Source organism: Pelobates fuscus, chromosome 4 (genome assembly GCF_036172605.1).
Source record: "Pelobates fuscus isolate aPelFus1 chromosome 4, aPelFus1.pri, whole genome shotgun sequence".
Classification (NCBI taxonomy): Eukaryota; Metazoa; Chordata; class Amphibia; order Anura; family Pelobatidae; genus Pelobates; species Pelobates fuscus.
The window spans coordinates 51,137,532-51,161,684 of NC_086320.1; the positions used below are offsets into that span (position 1 = coordinate 51,137,532).

The window sequence follows — 24,153 nt, forward strand, 5'->3', positions numbered from 1 at the left end:
TAAAACTGCAATGTTTTACATTGCAGGACAAAGTGCAACAGGGACAGTGCACCCAGATCACTTCAATGAGCTGAAGTGGTCTGGGTGCCTATAGCATCCCTTTATGTAAATTGTATGATTTATATAATAAAGGAACTAACACTAAATGATTACCCCCCCCCCTCCTAGCCCCCCTCCTAGCCCCCCTCTGCCCCAGGTGGCAAGTAAAGGGTTAAATAACTCTGTTTTCAAACACTGTCTGACCCAAGGTGCATGCATATGGCTGACAGATCGTGTCATATTCTAAAGGAAGGGATGAGCTTTTCTAATTTTCTTTTAAATATACTCCATGTAACAAAGAATCTATCACCTTTTCAAAACTGGATGAAAGGGTCATTATATTTAAAAAAAAAAAAAAAAAATCGTGTTAGTGTGGCAGTTGTCCTTTAAGTTAATTTTCAGTTTTCCATCACTTTGCAAAAAAAAATAAAAATATGATCAAAAATCAGTTTTCAGACAAGCTTCTTGTAATGTTCTACAGGAAGACAAATTAGCCTGTTCTGAATTCATTAGGGGTTTTGCAAAATAAGAAAATCCTTTATTATCACAGTTTATGTTGACTTACAGAGCAGTTAGACCTTGTAAATCACGTATTGTTGATTTTAGGTATAGCCATTGAAATCTCACAGATTTGATGTAACCAAATCTCGTTCATTGTCAATCACACACATAAGCAAACATGAAAGTATTTGGTATTCATGAAACTGGCAGATAAAATACATTCAAATGCGGTGCTCCAGAATATGCTGGCGCAGAAAACAGAAATGGTAATAAAAGGGAAATACAATAATTCATGTTTGGACTGGATTAATACATACTTTGATATTAGCTTTCACTTTTGTTTGAATGTATTAAACAAAAAATCTACATATAATTTTTTAATATAATATATATCTTTTATATTATCCAGTACACATCATCATGTGATCAGGTAGATTTTTAGAAAAAAAGTCTCCAAATATTTCAGCAACTCTTCCAGAATGCCATGCAATATATGTTAATAAGCAGAGACTTCTGACTCAACTGTAACGTATTAAAGATCTCCAATCGGCATTTTTACGGGGTTCACTGCTACTGCCTGTATTGACAGCTTTTTTTTTTTTGCCAATATTTGGTTTAGGACCTGGGTGTCCAATAGGTAGATCCCCAGGTGTAAAACTACAACTCCAATGATGTTTTGCAAGCCTTTAGAATGACTAAGCCTCATGGAAGCTGAAGTTTCAAAACATCTGGAGATCTTCCTTTTTGGGCAGCCCTGGTTTAGGATCCGAACTAATTCACAAATTTCTACATATTTCAATATAACTGAGAGTCCCATTTTTGTCACTTTCTATCTTTTTTTTAAAGTTTTTTTTTTTACACTAGTCATACTTTGGCAAATCTGGACACTATCTAAACATGGAGGTGTATTTTTAAACTGGGGATTTATTCATTAACCCCTTAAAACAGGAGGGCGTACTATTACGCCCTATTCTAAGCGGCTCTAAACGCCGCAGGGCGTTTTTTTTTTAACTTACCCGGTCACCGGCGATCCCACGCTGGCGATCGCGGTTGGCGGGACTCCCAGGGAGCCCCCCGCGGCACATCCGACATCCTGAAGCCCCCCTCCACGGCCATGTGAGCGTGAGGTCCTTGCAAGGACCTCACAATCACATTGCTGGGTTAGCTGCCTGGTGCATTGCCAGCAGGGGGACTAACTGTAATGACAGTTAGTCCCCTTGCTGGCTGGAAATAAAATAAAATAAATTAAATAAGTGTAAAAATATATGATCTAAGTATATATATACACATATACATACACACACATACACTGTCTAGGTGTATTTTACTATTAATATATATATAATTATATATATATATACATATATATATATATATATATATATATATTAATATCAAATTAGACGTAGACTGATACTGATTAAATATATATATATAATTATTGTTATATATATTTATATATAATATAAAAAATTATGTAAATACGTAAAAAAATAAAATGTGAAAAATAATTTACAAAAAATAATAAAAAAATATATAGATGTGTGTTTTTTTTGTTCTAACTGTATTGTGATATTAATATATATATTTATATCAAAATACACGTAGAACGAAATAATATATATCTATATACATAAATATATACGTATATATCACTATATATATACCTATATATAAATACAAATATTTTTTAAAAATTATATATATATATATATATATATATATATATACACATACGTATATATATATATATATATATATATACATATATTAATTCTACATATATATTTATGTAATATTTTTACATAATTAGGTATCTTAATTAATTACAATTAGCGGGACCTGGCTGACAACCGATGCCGAAAGTATAGGGAATTTAATTTGCTAGCACTATATTTAACCCTATAACTTTCCAAGACACCATAAAACCTGTACATGGGGGGTACTGTTTCACTCGGGAGACTTCACTGAACACAAATATTAGTGTTTCAAAACAGTAAAATGTATTACAACGATAATATCGCCAGTAAAAGTGAAGTTTTTTGCATTTTTCATGCACAAACAGCACTTACACGGACGATATTATTGCTGTGATACTTTTTACTGTTTTGAAACACAAATATTTGTGTTCAGCGCAGTCTCCCGAGTACAACAGTACCCCTCATGTACAGGTTTTATGGTGGTTTCAAAAGTTACAGCGTCAAATATAAGGCTTGTGTTTCATTTTTTTCACATTAAAATTCGCCAGATTGCTTACGTAGCCCAAGAATGAAAATTACCCCTATGATGGCATACCATTTGCAATAGTAGACAACCCAAGGTATTGCAAATGGGGTATATCCAGTCTTTTTTAGTAGCCAAAATTGGCGTTTTTTGCATTTTTCACACACAAATACTAACGCTAACTTTGGCCAGTGTTTGTGACCAAATGGCTACTAAAAAAGACTGGACATACCCCATTTGGGTTGTCTACTATTGCAAATGGTATGCCATTATGGGTGTAAATGTAATTCCTGGGCTACTATACAGTCTCAAAGGCAACGTAACCAATCTGACGAATTTCAATTTCAAATGTAACACGCTATATTTGACCCTGTAACTTCCCAAAACACCATAAAACCTGTACATAGGGGGTACTGTTTTACACGTAAGACTTTGCTGAATACAAATATGTGTATTTTATTGCAGTAAAAGCAAACAGTTTTATGACATTGACAGTTAAAATGTCATGTAGAACTAAAAAAATAACAAAATGTCTTATTTTCTTCCATTTTTTTCATATTAAATTATGTTTCATAGCTAAATTTTTGATATTAAATGAAAGCCCTGTTTCCCCTGAATAAAATTATATATAATAAGGGGGGTGCATTTAATATGAAAGAGGTGAATTACGGTTGGACAGACATATAGCGCAAATGCCAGGTTTTGTTTATGTTTTGTTTTGTTCACAACTTGTACATTTGGCTCAGTCCTTAAGGGGTTAAACCAGGGTTTGTGGAGAATTGAAAAGTGAAATGCAAATTTTAGGATAACTGTAACAACCCACGGGGGTCGTGTTCCTTGAACTCAGGTGCAGTAACAGCCCTTCCTTACAAGCACGATCCACAGAGATCCTGAGGTTGAGAACAGGGTTCTGTTGGGTCAGTGATGGAACAGGGGCTTTAATAAAAATAACAGAAAAATCCAAGACAAAGGTATCCGAAAAAAGGGCAGGCAGAAATCAGAGTCAGACGGTCCAGAGGTCAGTGCAGGCAGCAATTAACAAAATTTGGAGAGCAAGCAAAGTCCGGAAACCCGCAAGGACAGGAAACACAAGGGAACAAACGCTAGGAGTTCTGAGGCAACAAAACAACCGAGCACTGACTGAAAGGTGTGCATTGCTCAATCACATAACCTGGTCTCACCTGTGTGTGGAGTTACCTGAGGGCAATGTGACTGAGTGTGGGACTAAGCCCCATCTCGAATGCATCATTGTCCTGACTCCGCCCTTTAGCCACACCTCCTCCAATCTCTGACCTGCAGAAAAGTCTCGCCATGCAGCTGCCGCCATTTTGGAATGCCGGAACAATCACTGCACGTGAATTGAGGATCACAGGATGACGACTAGCGTGCAGCAGCACTATAACCATACTATAACCGCCGCAGACTGACCTCCAGGGAGTCACAGACGCCCTGGGACAGGTGAGTACCATCGGCGAATGTGACAATAACATAAAGTAGTGGGAAACATTATCCAAGTTCCCAATTTTTCCAGCTTAGGTTATGTGTGTCCATACCTTATGACTTGTAACTTTTTTCAGTCGCAATTCCAGCAAAAACCTGTACCATTTGCATTTTAGATAGGTCCCATTCAGGTAAGTAATAATATTTCATTTGTTTAATTGTAAAGAAAGATCTGACTTATTCCTTCCAGATTTGTAGTACTGGCTATTTATTCTGTACTGTAATGATGCATACCATTACATGCTTTTAACATAAAAATTGGCATTTTTAAAGAGAACCGACCAGAGTGGGCCGAGTTAACCTTTCCCTTTACAAATATGTCTCACTGCGATTCAAACTTCCACAATTATGTTATTCTGGCAATTCACAACAATTACTGTTTCTCATATTTAAAAGGACACCAAAACAACTACAGTTTATTTTATTTGTTCTGGTGAGTAGAATCCTTCCCTTCAGGCTTTTTGCAGCAAACACTGTCTTTTCAGAGAAAATGCAGTGTTTACATTACAGCCTATGGATACCTCCACTGGCCACTCCTCAGATGGCTACTCGAGGTGCTTCCTGTGGCAGTGCTGCACAGTTTGACTGACATTCAGTGTCTCTACCCTGGAGACACTGAACTTTCCTCATAGAGATGTATTGATTCAATGCATCTCTATGATGAGATTTTATCCACACATGCACAGTAGCCTCCCAATGCTTTCTTATGGGAAAGCATTGGACTAATTGAGATCATCATGTTTGAGTGAATCACTTTTTTTTTTTTTTAACAGGGGACAAGTGGGGCCAGGGACCTCTAAACAACACTATTAGTACTAATTGTATTCCTGACATTGTAGTGTTCCTTTAAATGCTAGCACGAGAAATGTATATCATTTCAACATTATCTGTATAAACTTACAGAGTGAGAGAGAGAGGAGGTACATAAAGGTGAACACTGTATTATGAGAAATAATATCATCAACCGTTTTGGAGATATAATAATAATAAATCACCAGAAAAAAGGTGAGTTTTATTATATAGATCTCCATGACATATCTATCGCCTTATTTTCCCAAAATATATGCTTTACCAACTATATATTATATTATTTCAGTCAGATTGGAACTTACATGTATGTCCTAGTGCTGCCCTTAACCTCTACACTACTAAAACACACTAAACATTAACCCCTACAATACCAATACAGGGCACTACCATTAAACATTAACCCCTAAACTACTATAACACACCACACTAAACATTAACCCCTACAATACCAATACAGGACACTACCAATAAACATTAACCCCTAAACTGCTATACCACACCACACTAAACATTAACCCCTACAATACAAATACAGGACACTACCAATAAACATTAACCCCTAAACTACTATAACACACCACACTAAACATTAACCCCTACAATACCAATAAAGGACACTACCAATAAACATTAACCCCTACACTACTATAAAGCACCACACTAAACATTAACCCCTACAATACCAATACAGGGCACTACCATTAAACATTAACCCCTAAACTACTATAACACACCACACTAAACATTAACCCCTACAATACCAATAAAGGACACTACCAATAAACATTAACCCCTACACTACTATAAAGCACCACACTAAACATTAACCCCTACAATACCAATACAGGGCACTACCATTAAACATTAACCTCTACACTACTATAAAGCACCACACTAAACATTAATCCCTACAATACAAATACAGGACACTACCAATAAACATTAACCCCTACACTACTATAACACACCACACTAAACATTAACCACTACAATACCAATGCAGGACACTACCAATAAGCATTAACCCCTACACTACTATAACACACCACACTAAACATTAACCCCTACAATACCAATACAGGGCACTACCAATAAACATTAACCCCTAAACTACTATAACACACCACACTAAACATTAACCACCACAATACCAATACAGGACACTACCAATAAACATTAACCCCTACACTACTAAAACACACTAAACATTAACCCCTACAATACCAATACAGGGCACTACCAATACACATTAACCCCTACACTACTATAACACACCACACTAAACATTAACCCCCTACACTACTCATGAAGCCTGTTACTACACCAACCATTAATCCCATACCCTACACTAACAGTAGACATTCTCCTCATACACCACTATAGCCCCCACTAACACTAGCAGTAGACATTAACCCCTGCCCTGCATTGCCTTAACACTTGAACTCACATGAATCTTAATCTAAAATATCATGCAATAGATACCTAAAAGATACCTAGTGATCTCATGATTCGATCTAAAGTCCTCCTATTTGCCCATAAAATACCTTTGCGTATTCTATAAAAAAATATATATTGGTTCTACTCTGCAATATGTTAAGCAAAAAATATCTGCATGTTGGAAGTAAAATTATGTATGGTGAAAAATTGTAAAGGAAATAAAAAAATAAAAAGGCTGTACTGAAATGATGTTTCCTGTTTGACTATTTTAGGGTAAAGTGTACAATCCTCCCGTCAGTTTCCTTTCAACACATGGCTTGGTGAACAACCCAATATGTCACCTGCAATGTCCCAAATCTGCAGCAATGCATTGCTGTCACTGACACAGCCTTACAGGTTAATTCCCATAGTGCTAGCTATAAACACCCCGAGGCTGACTGGAAACCAAAGCTGTTATTGTATATAGGGATAATGATAGAAGCAGGAAGCATCAAAGTATCCAGTGTGCATTATTAGCCACATGCCATTCAGGGCTAGTTATTGGCTGCTGTCCCCAGTGACAGTTTGGAAGGGCTTCCCCTCCATGCTCATTCCTTATCTCCCTCCCCTCCGACTGGAAAAGTGTTCCTCGCTCCTCCTGTTATTCCTCCCCCTCCAGTAATCAGTCAGAGAGTGGATGTCAGCACTGAGGGGACAAGCAGCGGCTGCAGCATCACCCAGCCTGGAACTTCTGGAGAGGGACCCCCCAACAAACCACTACCCCCCCATCTCTAACCCCCTAACCTCTGCACTATACACCCCACTAACTACTGCACTCTACACCCTCTAACCTCTCCACACACTCTGCACTATACCCCCACACACTCTGCACTCTACCCCACACTAACTACTGCACTCTACCCCCACTAACTACTGCACTCTACCCCCCACTAACTACTGCACTCTAAACCCTCTAACCTCTCCACACACTCTGCACTATACCCCCACACACTCTGCACTCTACCCCACACTAACTACTGCACTCTACCCCCCACTAACTACTGCACTCTACCCCCACACACTCTGCACTATACCCCCCACTAATTACTGCACTCTACCCCACACTAACTACTGTACTCTACCCCCACACACGCTGCACTATACCCCCCACTAACTACTGCACTATACCCCCTCTAACCTCTCCACCAACTACTGCACCCTACCCCCACACAGTCTGCACTATACCCCCCACTAACTACTGCACTCTACCCCCTTTAACCTAGCCTCTCCACTAACTACTGCACCCCCTCTAACCTCTCCACTAACTACTGCACTCTACCCCACACCCACTCTGCACTATACCCACACTAACTACTGCACTGTACCCCTCCACACTCTGCACTATACCCCCTTCAACCTCTACACTATACCCCTCCACTAACTACTGCACTCTACCCCCACCCAACGACTGCACTAAACTAAGTCAACATCTGCTCTAAACTAATGCACTTCACACCACACATTTGTCCCCCACCAAAATAAATCTGCACTTCTTCTTTTTAGAATCACTTCACTTGATATCCCCCCATATACAGACACTGCTCACTGCACACCCCTATTCACTGCACCATATATACACACACTGATCACTGCACTTCATACACAGCACTGCGTTTGTCCCGCACACTCTGCTCCCAACCCCTCTCGCTACACTTCTTTCCTGCTACTAACCTCTGCACCAGGTCTCTTTATCCACACTGTACCCCTCACTAACCCACTCTGTACCCCTCACTAGCCTACACTGTACCCCTTACTAACCCACACTGTACCCTTCACTAACCCACTCTGTACCCTTCACTAACCCACTCTGTACCCCTCACTAACTCATACTGTACACCTCACTAACTCACACTGTACACCTCACTAGCCCACACTGTACCCCTAACTAACTCATACTGTACACCTCACTAACTCACACTGTACTCCTCATTAACCGACTCTGTACCCCTCACTAACTAACACTGTACTCCTCACTAACTAACACTGTACCCCTCACTAACACTGTACTCCTCAATAGCCCACACTGTACCTCTCACTATACTATACCCCTTACTAATCTAAATTATAACCCTCACTATCTTACACTGTACCCCTCACTAACCCACAGTATCTCACTATACCTGACACTGCACTGTATCTCAGCACTCTAATTACATTTCACCAGCCTTCACATTGCACTGTCTCAGCACGCTAATCACATCTCACCATCCCTCATATATCACTCCCAGCACTCGAATCACATCTCACATCCCTCATATAGCACTCAGCACTCTAATCACATATCACTATCTCTCATATAGCACTCTAATCACATCTAACCATCCCTCATATAGCACTCCCAGCACTCTAATCACATCTAACCATCCCTTATGTAACACTCCCAGCACTCTAATCACATCTCACATCCCTCATATAGCACTCCCAGCACTCTACTCACATTTCACTATTCCTCATATAGCACTCTAATCACATCTTACTATCCCTTATATAGCACTCTAATCACATCTCACTATCCTTTATATAGCACTCTCAGCACTCTAATCACATCTCTCTATTCTTTTCTCCAATTCTTTCTTACACTCTCTCTGGACTACCCTCCTCTCTCTGTCTCTCACTAATTGCACTCCCTCCATCACTCTACTCCTGTCCCCCCGCCCTCTCTCTGCACTCCACACACCTCTCAGCGTCCCTCTCTCTGTGCACTCTATTCACTCACTTCCCACCCACTCCCTCTCTCCCTCTCTCTCTCTCTCTCTCTCTCTCACACACACAGTCTCTCCCTGTCACTCACACTCACTCTGCACTCACTCCCTCTCCCACTCACTGTGTATTCCGTGCCTCATTCCATTTGACTTTGAATCACAAGACATCGATCGCTTTTTCTATGAAACAAACCGATTGATCTGTCAGTCGGGGACCAGGAGCAACTCAGCCAGCATGTCCCGGAGGAAGCAAAGCAAGCCCAGGCAGATCAAACGTGAGTCACACCGAGCTGGCATGGCCAAACTTAGCTGGGTCCAGGGCTACTGAATAGCACTCCAGACATTGTATATATCCCATACCTCTCATAAACATTGTATATAGCCTATACCCCTCATAGACATTGTATAAAGCCCATACCTCTCATAGACATTGTATACAGCCTATACCCCTCATAGACATTGTATACAGCCCATACCTCTCATAGACATTGTATATAGCCCATACCTCACATAGCCATTGTATATAGCCCATACCTCACATAGACATTGTATATAGCCCATACCTCACATAGACATTGTATACAGCCCATACCTCTCATAGACATTGTATACAGCCCATACCTCACATAGACATTGTATACAGCCCATACCTCACATAGACATTGTATATAGCCCATACCTCACATAGACATTGTATATAGCCCATACCTCACATAGACATTGTATATAGCCCATACCTCTCAGAGACATTGTATATAGCCCATACCTCTCAGAGACATTGTATATAGCCCATACCTCGCATAGACATTGTATATAGCCCATACCTCACATAGACATTGTATATAGCCCATACCTCTCAGAGACATTGTATATAGCCCATACCTCACATAGACATTGTATACAGCCCATCCCTCTCAGAGACATTGTATATAGCCCATACCTCACATAGACATTGTATACAGCCCATCCCTCTCAGAGACATTGTATATAGCCCATACCTCTCAGAGACATTGTATATAGCCCATACCTCGCATAGACATTGTATACAGCCCATCCCTCTCAGAGACATTGTATATAGCCCATACCTCACATAGACATTGTATATAGCCCATACCTCACATAGACATTGTATATAGCCCATACCTCTCAGAGACATTGTATATAGCCCATACCTCTCATAGATATACTGTATAGCCCATATCTCCCATACGCAGCCTGTATAGCCCAAATCTCTCATAGACATCCTGTATAGCCAAAAAACTTTTATAGACATCCTGTATAACTCAGAACTCTCACTGACATTCCATAAGCCCAGCTCTCTTATCAACATTCCATATAGCCCAGCTCTCTTATAGACATTCCATATAGCCCAGCTCTCTTATCAACATTCCATATAGCCCAGCTCTCTTATAGACATTCCATATAGCTCTGAGCTGTAATAGACATTATATGTGGACCAGATTTCTCTTAGACATCCTGTAAAGCCCAGATATATCCTGCATGCCCTTACATCTCATATACATGTCATATGGCTCTGACCTCTCATTATTATTATTATTATTATTATTATTATTATTATTTATATAGCGCCAGCTAATTCCATAACCTGTACAATGAAGTGTCATATAGAAATTATCCCTCATATACATGCAATGTAACCCATATCCATGATGTCCTCTATAAACATTAAACAGGACCCAGATCTCTCATGTAGTTGCCTATAATCCAGATCTTGCACCCACATTTGAAAGCCCTGATCTTTAATAGACAAGCTAAATAATCCTTATCTCTCATAGACATATCATATAACCATGATCACACATAAACATGCTATGTGTGTCCCTTAGACTTGTCCTTATAGCCCTGGTCTACAGATCAATGTATAGCCTTAATACTCTATTTTATGATTGTACAACCTATTTATTGACAGTTTATCATGTTGTATCTGCACTCTTCAGGATTGTGGTCAGTCGGAAAGATACATTGCAGTTCCTGCAATTTAGTTTGATCTTTAAATGCTTTATTACTGTAGCTATGATGATACATGCCATGGAGATGCTTGTATAATTGACATGGCATGCACACAACTTGCACATCATTACACTGCTACTGATAACTTTTCCACAGTTCCCACTAGTTACCTGTTCTACCTGTTCTGAACAGTTAGAGGACCATCAGACTTTGGTTCTGCACCTTGGATGTTACCATGTACATACAAAGGAGCGTCATTTCTTATAGTGTGGATGTTCTGAATATTTCTAAATTCCTAAATTATATATTTTTCTTTATTTTGCTCTTAAAACTGGAAGAGAATTATGTCACTATCAGGTCATTTGACTGTATGTTTAATGCCCGATTATGTTTCATTAGCAAGAAATTAGACCTTTTTATTCTATTTTCACACACTAACACACGTACATATACAGTATTTATATACAATATATATATTCACACACATATTTTATTTTAAGCACACCCATTTTAATGATATTATTTATGAGATTTTTTTCTTGCCTCTGAAATATAAAGAGAATCATTAATTAGATACAAATTCGTCCAATGCAATGCTGCATCTTTATCAGTATAGTCTATTTTCTTTATAAGCCACACATAATAAAATAAGACTGCATCATACTATTTTTCTATTGATTTTTCACGCTCTAATTGCACTGGCATATACTAATTTGTAATGACTTTTATAGACTCTCCAAAACACTTATTAAAGTGATGTCTTTATCAATTTTATTATAATCAATGCACATCCATCTTTCCCCTCTTCTTTTAAGATTTTTTTCCCAATTCATGCATAAATATGGTCTATTAACACACACACACACACACACACACACACACACACACACACACAACTGGAGTTTATAAACAAGTTAAATTTCTATAGCTGTGAAATTAATGTGTACTCTGCTGAGCCAACTCTTGTATATTTCCTCTTTGTAACTATATACAGTAACATATTTAGCATTCTTTTCTCTGCATATCTTGTGAACTCTAGCTTTATATGATATTTCCTTTATAGTATAGGAATCGTTATATAATTATCCTTTTTCTTTGCACGATTAGTCTTGGTTTGTTAATAAACTGTCTGCATTAATTGGCTACTAGCACAGAAACCTTTTGATTGGCTTTTGTGTACTTTATGATGTACTCATTTGTGACATTTGTTTGCTTTTTTATTTTTCATTTAATAATTAAAAATAATTGTTTTAGTATTTATTTAAAAAATAAAAAGTGGTATAATGTATCGAATAAGGCATTCCTTGCTTTATAAACGTTGATGTAATTAAACTCTAGTAATATAATACATTCTCGTTCCACTAGAACATACAGTGTATGTTTATGATTGTATAACACTTTTTTTAAGTTTGTTCATTTTCTATAATTATATCTGTTTTATTGTGTCATCCATGACTTACATGGTCTTGTATTATATAACATACGAGAATGGTATGTGTTTTTGCATAGGGCACAAATAGCGTTTCTCTAAGTATGAAATATTTGCACCTTCACCTCCCCCTGCGTCAAATGACTGTGGCAGATTTTAAAGGCCTTTATAGCAATAGGATATCCTAACACTTTTTTCTGGCCACTAAAAACAAAGACGTGTTTGAGTGTGTGGTGTAACAAAGTTCTTAAAAATGTGTCTTGTTCTGATTAAAAGGTAGCAGCGTATGAGCTATCCACACAAATACCTATACAAATGTTATAATTGTAGGTGCCGCCAAAAACACTCCATTTATTTGACCGTCATTTAAAAAAAAAATCTTATTTTAATATTACAATTAAAAGGTTCTGTTAAAATGAATTCTGTAGTAATATCGTTATAGTTCAGCTTTATGATAATGAACTCTAAAAATTGGTGGTTATGATAACTGACTTTGAACACTACATTAATTGACATTTCTAAATTCTCGCCACATTATTATGCCCTGATGTTACCCGTATTTTAAATACAAACAATAAAAAAATAAAAAAAAAGGAAAAAAAAGCAGTTTATGCCAAGAAACTCCAGAGACAGTCATTTTAAAGGACAAAAAGGTTGTTGGGAAGTTTTTTTTTTCTTCTTCACATACTGCATTCTTTCTCTGCTATCTAAAATTGTGATTTATGCAGTATTTTAATATTTTGCTTATTCTTTTCCCTTGGGTGCTCTCCGGGCACTGATAAAAAGGCGAATCTGAAAGAGCACTATTAATTTGCTCTGATGACTGGCCAGATAAGGGGAGATAATGGGAAAGATAAGCTGAGAAGATATACCATCAGAAACCCGATTATTACCATTAAAATTCCAACCTAGCAATCTGCAGAAGCCTGATAATTCCTTCTCCGTTTCCACCACTTTGGATGATAAGGCAAAAATAGTCACTCAGTGTTCCTTGATTAGACTGCCTGGATTTCCTGATAATGCAGTGATAAATTATGTATTTTGCCCCATGTTTTGTTACAAAAATTCAGATTTTATTTTATTTTTATTATTTTTTTTTTTCATTTTATTATTGCAAGGTTCTTGTTAAGAACTCCCTCCTATCCCAGAAAATAAAAGCTCTCTCATAAGCTATTATTGTAATGTGATGTTGATAAAAAGCAGTGATAGGGAAGGAGGTGTTTTGTATGGGAACCCCATATCAATGCTATCAGTCCATCTCCCTACACCAGCTGCTTGCTCTTGTTGTTTAGTCGCCTTATCACCTCCTGCCAATATGCCAATAAATTGCCCAGATTGTTCTCTGTTCTGTAGTTTAGTGCACAATTTATGAGAGAAGTGCATTTTTTAAAATGTTTTTTTTTTAACTGATGCATTTTCTGTATCATTAACAGATGTGTATAATGTAGATTTTTACGTCCATACTTTCCTGTACTTTGTATTGTCTGGTAAAACTTCTAACGCGTTTCCACACAGTTTGCAGACTCTCTAAAAAGCAAACATGGCTTTCAGGAACTGTGGGGCGGAGCTAACAAATGTTTTTGTTTGGCAAGAGAGTTGGATTTTTTTTATTTTTTTGTTGCTTGTTAACCATGTGTCGAAATTTAAAAGAAAAAATATATATTATGAATTTAGCAGGCCATATATACATATAGGCATTGTGCATTGCAGATGTTGTTAAGACTATATTTATTTCAGTAATTAGGTTAATTTGTGATTCATTATTATTCTTTATTTTTTTTATATTTGTTAGCGGCTGATAATTTGTAATATGAAAAAATAATCGACTTAAAACGTATTCAAATATAAAACAAATTTAAAATTATAATGTTGAAGTCTTGTAACATATATAACTCGAATGTATTGATTAACTGTAGCAGCTTCTGATGGGAAGCACTGTATTGCATGCATTTTCAGATTGAAGGTATCATTTAGATTTCTATTGATTGGATAATATTCTTTATTGTGGATGGATAAAGTATATACAGTCCAATTAATAAAGGGCATTGCTATATGCATAAGTAGCCCTATATACATCTCTAGGACTGTTACAGTCATTAGTCAAATGCTGCCCATTTCCTGTTTTTATTATTATTATTATTTTTTTTTTAGAAATATCTGTTTTGATGGCATATACATGATAATGAGCATTAATTGATTTTTAAACTCTTGCGGCTTTATAGTCCTAGAAATATTGTTATTACATTCAATTTGTAATTAAGACGACTGAGAAGCTGAGACTAGTGTCATTGACTCATGGATTAAATTAGCTATTTGTCAGACTTTACCTGACATGTTCTCCTGGGAGTTTCTTATTATACGCTAATGTATTACTATGTATTATGTGAATGTTCATACATACTATATTTATATAGACAAGTATCCTTATGTATAATTTATAATTACATATATATATATATATATATATATATATATATATATATATATATATATATATATCAATTCAGTATGAAATAAAATAATGCAAACAAGTAAATAAGCAGGTCGTTCTGGAGCGTAGAAAAATTACTTTTTCTAGTTGCCCTCTATAACGTCATAGATTAATAGATACATAGATAGATAGATAGATAATATTGTAAAACACTGCAGAATTAGTTGGTGCTATATGAATACCAATAATAATAATAATAATAATAATAATAATAATAGATAGATAGATAGATAATATTGTAAAACACTGCAGAATTAGTTGGTGCTATATGAATACCAATAATAATAATAATAATAATAGATAGATAGATAGATAGATAGAATAGATACTATTAAGCAGAAATATATGATGGATATGTGTCTGATTTGTTGCCATTTACAGATTATTTCTGGGAAATATTTGGGCTTATTCCTTCATTTTTTTATTTTTTTTACAGATTTTACATTATGATGTTTTATTTGTTTATTATGATTTATAATAATTGTCATTGTTTTTTGTTTGTTTTTTAAGGATACAGAAAATAATGACATGGAAGCAGCAGTATTGCTAATGCTAATGATTATCATTTAACAGATAGCAATGTAAATGTGAATATGTCTTTATATGTGTGGGTTGATTATATTTAGCAATTACATACATGCATGGACTTGACATTGTACATGTGACAGACCTGGCTGTGATATATACACTAAAGCATACTTATTGGTGACTGGAAGCAGGGTAACCAAGTATGCAACTCAGTACAATTTGGTTTCAAAATAATGTTGAAGACTTAGCAAGTAATATGATAATAGACTAGAATCTGTTGAATTGATGGCACTATAAAGCCTTTGTCTGTGGCAGGAAATGTATAAACCTACTTACTGCAATTATGTGCAAGGCATTGCTTGAGTCCCTGTCAAAATTCCACTGATCATGCAATATTTTATTACAGCATAGCCAAAGTGATCCACGCCATTGCAAAATAACGGCTTCTATTTTCATAATTTGAAGTACGAGACTTTTATTTCACTTTCACTTTTTTAACATTAGTAAATATGATTGTTCATGTGTTTGTGTGTGTGTCTGTTTGTGTGTGTGTGTGTGTGTATGTGTGTGTGTATATAAAGCTGTAGTACAGAGATCAGCATCAGCAATGTGTCAGCTTGAGGCTCTAATTTGGAAGGTTGCCCTATTTCTGGGTTTTGTCAAAGTCTGATAATTGACTGATAATTTCTCAACATATTCTTCCAGCACACTGCTAAAAATTTTTGGTTTTCGATAAAAAGATCTGAAGAATTCAAAATGTCTACGCATCCTATTGTAGTATTTTATTGTAATATAGCATCCTCTATATACTAATGGACTGTAGATATGTACACATACACACATATATATATATGTGTGTGTGTGTGTGTGTGTGTGTATAATTATATATTATGCACATGTAAAACACATGAGTGTGCCCATATATGTCTAGCTATATGTATATGTGGATGTGTGTGTGTATATATATATATATATATATATATATATATGTATTCAATTAAGTGAATATTAAGTGTTAATTGAATATTTGAAAGGGACACATCTCCAAAGTAGCAGTATATTGATGAAATTGTTTTGACTGGTGTGACTTTCTTTCATTTTACATGAAAATATAACGCTATAACACCATATATATCTGAAAAGTCTATATCATCCATAACCACAAATAATTTAAAAATAACTAAAAAAAATCTTCATGAAAATGGACTTCGAGGTATTACTGTAGCTCTTGGAACAGCTGGCTGTGTTTATGATAACACTATGAAAAGTTAACATTAATTGTCTTTTTATTTTATTTTTTAATTACTATGGTTTAATTATTATGATTCTTGCTATGTGGTTATAGTAGTTGAATGAAAGGAGTGGCTGCGGAATTAATTTGCCTTAATATGCAGTGCTTTTTTTTTTAATTTTATTACTTAATTTCCGTTTGTTTGGAATCCTAATTAATTTAAAATGCATTCAACAAGGTGCCAGTATGACTGAAGCATAAAAGCGAAAGATCAGTGTCAAACATTAGCAGTAGATAATTAGAGTAGGTTAAAAACTCTCGGCTCTGATGAGCTGGGACTCTAAGGACCTGTTCATTTTCAACGTCAGTCTAGCAGGAAGCGAAGTATCTTCTTCTAGAAATGGACGTTATCAATGAAATTGTGGAGATTTATTTTATCTTGCAATATGTTACATTTTGTTTCCACTCCATATCTTGTATTAAGTTAGCAAAAATATTGCATAAATAAATTTCTCGGTGGACTTATTGTGAAGTGCGTTAACACTTTTTTTTCTACCTTGTGATCTGCGTCTGTTCAATACAGTCTATCTTGCCTTTGTCCATTTGGAAGTTTAAATATGAAAATCCTGGGCACCCTTTAACAATGTATTTAGCATAAAGATAACACATTTGTTTACAATGTTTGGAATCAGCTGTTAGTATCTCTGCCACAGGTAACAATTGACTTTTCTGGCTTTAAGTTAATAGCCTTGTCTCTTGCTTGTATGGATCAATATTGGTATTAATTAATCACCGTTATCAACACTAAGATCTGGTTCTATTTGTTGTTACATCAGCAAAATATCAATACAGAAAGTGGACTCTCTGATCGTCATGGCAACTTCATCTCTTGGGTCAAAGAAAGTTTATCTTATCTGCGCATAGAGAGTGGCAAACTGTTTAGGGATCTAGTCTGAACTCTAAGAGCATTGATTTAGTTTTTGTTTGCAAATAGAAGCTGAATTCCAATCACAAGGGATAGGTAAGATTTAAATATTAATGCCCAGAAGCTTGTCCATAAGGTGGGTTACTTTATTTCCGTTGGAATGGCTTTTTTTTTTTTTTTAAATGACACAAGAGTGTAGAAAGGTTTCAGGGAGGGGATTACTGAGAGTCAGTGTATTGTTTGAATATCAATTCAGTGGGAAAATAAAAAAATGAACCAGTAAATGGGCAATTCTTCCTGGAGAGTAGAAACCAGAATGTGTCTGTTACCCTCTATAATGTGATGATAGATAGATAGATAGATAGATAGATATTTTCTATGATTTTAAGGCTGCCTTACTGTCTAAAAGTAATTTCTCTTTGACTCGTTTCATCACAAGCTTGTGCTGCTTAATAATCAAGATTAACCCCTTAAGAGACAATCATTTTCCATGCCATCATAACACATTATTAATTGCGGATCCTATTCCAAAATGGAATGTCCCACTCAAATAAATGTAGGCCAGAGCTAAGAACGGTATATGGAAGACATTCCATGCTGGAAAAAGATCTTTAGGGACCAAATTATAACGATGGCAAGTGAAACATTTGGTCCTTAACCCCTTAAGGACCAAACTTCTGGAATAAAAGGGAATCATGACATGTCACACATGTCATGTGTCCTTAAGGGGTTAAGCAGTTAATTGTATTTGCTATTATGTACTACATCAGTACCAATTTATTTATTTTTGTATTTTACCCACTTTTTACATGTAATCTATAGCCAGAGATAAATCATTGTTATATTTTATTTTTGATGAGTTTGTGGCAGTAAAAAACATATTTTTTTTTTTCTCTTTTAAACATTCCATATGAATTAAAACATAAACATATGCACAGTTGTTCATGTTGTAAAATATATTTTTAACTGGTGGAAAAAAAAAACATTTATCCTTCTATTTAGTCAATTTAATATTTTTTTTTTTAATTAAAATGGTATACACATTTATTCTGAAATATGATTTAATAAACATTTTATTTAAGTGACAGGGTAGATTGTTCAATATTTATTTGTTACTTTGTTTATTATTTGCTCATGAATAATCTTTTAGTGAAAAATTGATTTACAATAACAACAATATTGATACTATTGAATATTGACATATTACTTTACAAAATATGAAATAGTTTTTTATAAAAATAAAAATGAATACTGTATGTATATTAATACTGCTTTTTTTCTAATAGCATCTTTAATTGTCAGTAAGTGATGTTTGTTGTTATATAAATATTGTTACTAATTGTCATCCTGAATATTGGCAAAGTATTATTTTAATGTTTGGATTTTGCACTTTTATAATTAAAATGTCTATTGAGCTGTCTTGAATTGACAGTTGTATTTACAGTGTATAGCAAAATATCTTGTTTAAAACAAAACAAACAAAAAAAAAACAATTCAATTTACGTAAACAGGATTTTGAATTTTTCTTTCCATTTTGCCATTTTGGACAGGATTTTGTAACTTAGGTATCCCATCACATCTCCTAGTTTGACTTTGATAGTTAAGTCCCACTTTAGCTCAATGTTGCCTGTAGATAGGTACTCAGTGTGCATACTATTTAAACCAACCAGTCATCAAGTTGTAACATCTTTTTTAGTTTCTTAGACACTAAGAGAAAGTGTACACTCTGCAACAATTATATTTCAATGCTCAGATCCACACATGAGAAATTTGAACACACCGCTAGTCTAAATGGGACAATATAAACACATTTAAAATAAAAAAAATCTCTATTTTTTGGCAGCTCTTTTTTACTTTTGAGGTACATGTTATATTCCATTTGCTTAAAATCCTGAAACTTGTCAACTGTAAAAATTCTACCGACCTAATATGGATTCTAAAATTTCACAAATGCTCCCCAGAGAAGAAATCTCATACATGTTTGGAAGGCCATTCATTAGCATGGCAAATCAAATAAATAGCCACTTATAGATCCGTCAGAAATGGAATCATTAGATCTTACCATGGTGTAGCTAAAGAGATTTAAAGTTCTTTTACAAATTTGGCATGGGGAAGATGAAGAGACTAGAAAATATGTTTGGCAGCATTTTTAAATCCACAGTGGAGGAGCGTGCAGTAGGCCAGGTCCTAATTCTAAAGACGAGCACTGAAAAATGATTTCTGAAGCCAAGGTTGGGTACTGATATCATTGGTTTCACCAACCAGTCTTATGATTTTTTTTTTTGCTAGTGATCAAATCCTAAATAAGTTATGTTGAATGAAATTAAATCTGTACCATTCTTTGTAAAAAATTATACACATATTAATTATGAAATCTGATTTACTGAACATTTAATTTAGGCTAGCAGATAGATTGCTACTATGCTTGATATTTAGAACATAACATGTTTGCAACATCCCTTGTTTTAATAATGCAGTCAATATATTTAGTGGTTATGTTGAGCAATCAGTTTGACTATGCTTTAGTTAAAGCAGGAAGCAAATTAGTTTTTTTTTTTTTATATAAATTGTTCAGTTTGTTTTCAGGGAGCCAAGGTAACGTGTATAAAACATATTTAAGAGTTCACTGTAGTATTTGCGTACAAATAATCTTTTAGTGAAACATTGATTTGCAAAATTCAAATAAATGTAATACTCAATAGTACTCACATATTCATTTACAAAATATACTACAAATTGTGTAAAACAAGATGAATACTGTTGGGATATTATTATTGATCTTAAACATTTTCTTTAATTTTCACTAGGTGGTAGTTTGCTGTTATATGAATATTTCAGCTAAAAGTCATCATGACTTTTTATATTTGAAAGTTTAGAATTTATACTTTTAAAATTCACATTTCTTTTTCGCTGTCATGTACTGCCAACTGTTTTGCATAATGTAAAAACCTAAAGAGCTTATTTAAAAAATTCTCCAAATGAGCTAAACATCAGGTTATTTTTTTCTTCAAATGTTGCTATTTTGACCTAGATTTTCAAATGAGATATTGTCTCACCACATGCGTATGTATGTCTCCAAATACAGATGTTCCTCACCAGTTGGTTATCACATTAAGCTCAATGCTGCTGGTATGAACGTCTCAGTGTGCTTCTGGAACTAAGATGTAGATGTAGATCAACTCAGGAGAAGTTTGTACAGTCTATTAGTCTAAGAGGGACAATACGAAAGAATCCACAAAACAAAATCATTCTTTATTCTCATCTCAAGGCGTATTTGGTATTTTAATTTGCTTAAAATCCTAAAAGCTGTTTTTCTTTTTTCTTTTGACATTCATTATTTTGGTAGTACATATTTAACACAATTTTCAGAAAAAGACACATCAGCATAGTTAAATACTTAAAGGACCACTATAGTGCCAGGAAAACAAACTTATTTTCCTGGCACTATAGGGTCATTAGGTCCCCCCACCCTCAGGGTCCCCCACCCGCTGGACTGAATGGGTTAAAACCCCTTCAGCCACTTACCTTTCTCCAGCGCCGGGCTCCCTCGGCACTGGTGACCTCTCTTCCCCCTGCCGACGTCAGATCCAAATGCGCATGTGCGGCAAAAGCTGCGTGCACGCATTCGAACTGTCCATAGGAAAGCATTACTCAAAGCTTTCCTATGGACGTCCAGCATCTTCTCACTGTGATTTTCACAGTGATAATCATGGAAGCGCCTCTAGTGGCTGTCAGTGAGACAGCTACTAGAGGCTGGATTAACCCTCAGTGAAACAGCAGTTTCTCTGAAACTGCTATGTTTTCAGCTGCAGGGTTAAAACTAGAGGGACCTGGCACCCAGACCACTGCATTGATCTTAAGTGGTCTGAGTGCCTATAGTGGTCCTTTAACAGTAATAGGAAGAGGCAGGACATATTATTTATAATTGCACTTTTTACAATAATTCTCAAGATCAACACCCTAGATAACAATAGGAGTTAATAATATCAATACTGATTCACCTTAATAGTACATCGCCTTTACAACAAAGAAAGGAACATGCTTGACTACAAAGACTAGTTACTTATCACATATCAGCTGTTTCTCTTACTAATACCATATCCGTGAGAATGTGCGGACGGTCAAGGTTTAAATCCTAAAGCTAGTTAGCATTTACTGGTCTAATATAGATCCTTAAAATTTTCCAAAAGCTCCTCAGAGTACTAGTATATGAAGAAGTCGTACATGTGTTTGCAAGGTCATCCATTAAATCAAATAAAAAAATAATTTAGCAATCAAATAAAAACTATTCTGATGCCAAGGTTGGACACTGAATGCATTGGGAGTGCCAGCCAGTCTAACCTTTGCTCTTGTGGCAGTCGTTTTTTTTCCATGAATCACATACAAAAACAGATATATTTCATATTGTAATATAAAAGGGTTTAGGGTCATTGAATGCGTGCATATTAATATTATTTATCAAAATGTAATAGCTAAAGTTAGCAAATCTGTAAGTTGGCTGGGGAGACACCCTGGATGTATCTATGCATCTTAATCTTGCAAGTTCTCCTAAATCAAGCACTCCTCTTTGTATATTATTATTATTTTATTATTTATATAACGCCAGCAAATTCCAAAGCGCTGTACAATGGGTATATAAACCGTATTACACTATGAGTGTATCTTTGTGTGTCTGAGTATGCAGCTGCAAGTTTGCATGAGTCTGTGTGTGTGTGTGTATGTGTAAGTGAGTGTCTGTATGTATGAGTGTCTGTGTACATGTCTAAAGCGTGTGTCTAAATGACATTGTTCATGTCTACATGTGACTACACCACTGTCATGAGCATGGAGTAAAATGTATAATGTGTGGCAGGATTTGGTAAAGGTGATCAGCATATCATGTGCACACATAGACATAGACAGTTATATGCTTAAATATCAATGCTTGGACCTCCAGTGCAGTGTTTAACATAACGTAGAAAAATAATACAATATATATCACAACCAATATTTTCCATATATTACATACATGACAAATGAAACATTCACAGTATAGAGAGTCTAAATACCAGCTCTGTCTCTATGGGCAATTGATTTCTAAATTTCACATCTTTTTTTCTATTCTTTGTCCTTGCTGGTCAATCTGTCAGTACATTAATGGAATTAAAAAAAAACAAAAAAAACATAGTGTAAATCTATCAGAACAAAATCAGTAGATTTCTAGATGCCCAAACATGTGTTGTCCTAATACTAAATTATTCACTAAAATGAAATAAAAGATGTACAAATCTGACCCAAGTGAAAATTATTCTACTTTAGAAATAATTGAGATAGCACTCTTCGTGTTTATTATCTATCGAATGGCACTTGTTAGTGCTCAGTTTCTATTGTATTATGGTTAAAAATGTATAGAAAATATGATTTGGAATGTATTTACTGTCTTCAAAGAACTAATATTTTCAAGAATAAGTATATGTAGGGGTGTGTATACTGAAGTGTAACAAAAACCAAAAAGCGATTTCACCATTGTTGCATTGAGAAAGGGACATATTAGCCAATCATGGTCCTCTGTATCGTTTCACTTGGAACACTGAGGTATTCTGTTTGATCCTGTAGTTCTACATCGGTTGTAATAATAGAAACGGTTCTGCAGCTCTACCTTTGCCTAGCTCCAAATTGCTTTTATAGAAACTCTGTCAAATAAATAAATAAATAAGCAAACAACCAGGCCTCTTATCCCCATGCTTACATAGTATGGAGGAATTCACCTCTGCATCTTATAGCCCAAAACAAAAAGGATCAAACTTGAACTAATAGGAAGAAGATATTTATCAAAAGCCACATATAACCACCAAAGCAAAAAGATCTAAAAGAAAATAAAAACTATCAAAGCACTTGCATAAGTGACTGGCAGCTAACAGGAATTGCATTTACTTGCGAAATGGTTTCTTTTTGCATGAAGAAGTAGTTAGTGGGTCACTGCACATACACACTGCTGGCACATCTCTTGTAAAACATGTTGCAATGGTTTCTGGGAAACATACAAGTAGTTGTATGCTCCAAGCCAGGAAGAGATGGGATTAGTTTTTGGAGAGGAGATAGAGGGGGGGTTTTCATGAGGATGTGAATGGAAATGGGATTCTTTCAAAAGCAACAACGAATATAATATTACAACGTTAGTTGTCTTCCAGGAAATTAAATTTCAAAACACAAGAACATTGCATTTTGGGAAGGGAAGGGGGGGGGGGGGGGGGAGCTGTTATCGTCATACAGTTTAAGGACAAATTAAATGCTATATTAGTGAAGAAAATACCAGTCTTGTTGGAAATCCATGTTCCCCTTGAAATA

General features: G+C 35.5%; 1 protein-coding gene across 3 annotated transcripts in view; it reads left to right on the plus strand.

Annotated features, from left to right (window-relative positions):
• Positions 1-7,187: 7,187 nt before the first annotated feature.
• ZFPM2 (zinc finger protein, FOG family member 2) overlaps positions 7,188-24,153 on the plus strand; it is a 318,084-nt gene continuing 301,118 nt past the window's right edge. For all 3 annotated transcript variants that reach the window (XM_063451169.1, XM_063451170.1, XM_063451171.1), the window contains exon 1: positions 7,188-9,526. In XM_063451169.1, coding sequence (XP_063307239.1) covers positions 9,487-9,526 — 40 coding nt within the window. In that variant the 5' untranslated portion in view covers positions 7,188-9,486. The remainder of the gene's footprint in view (positions 9,527-24,153) is intronic.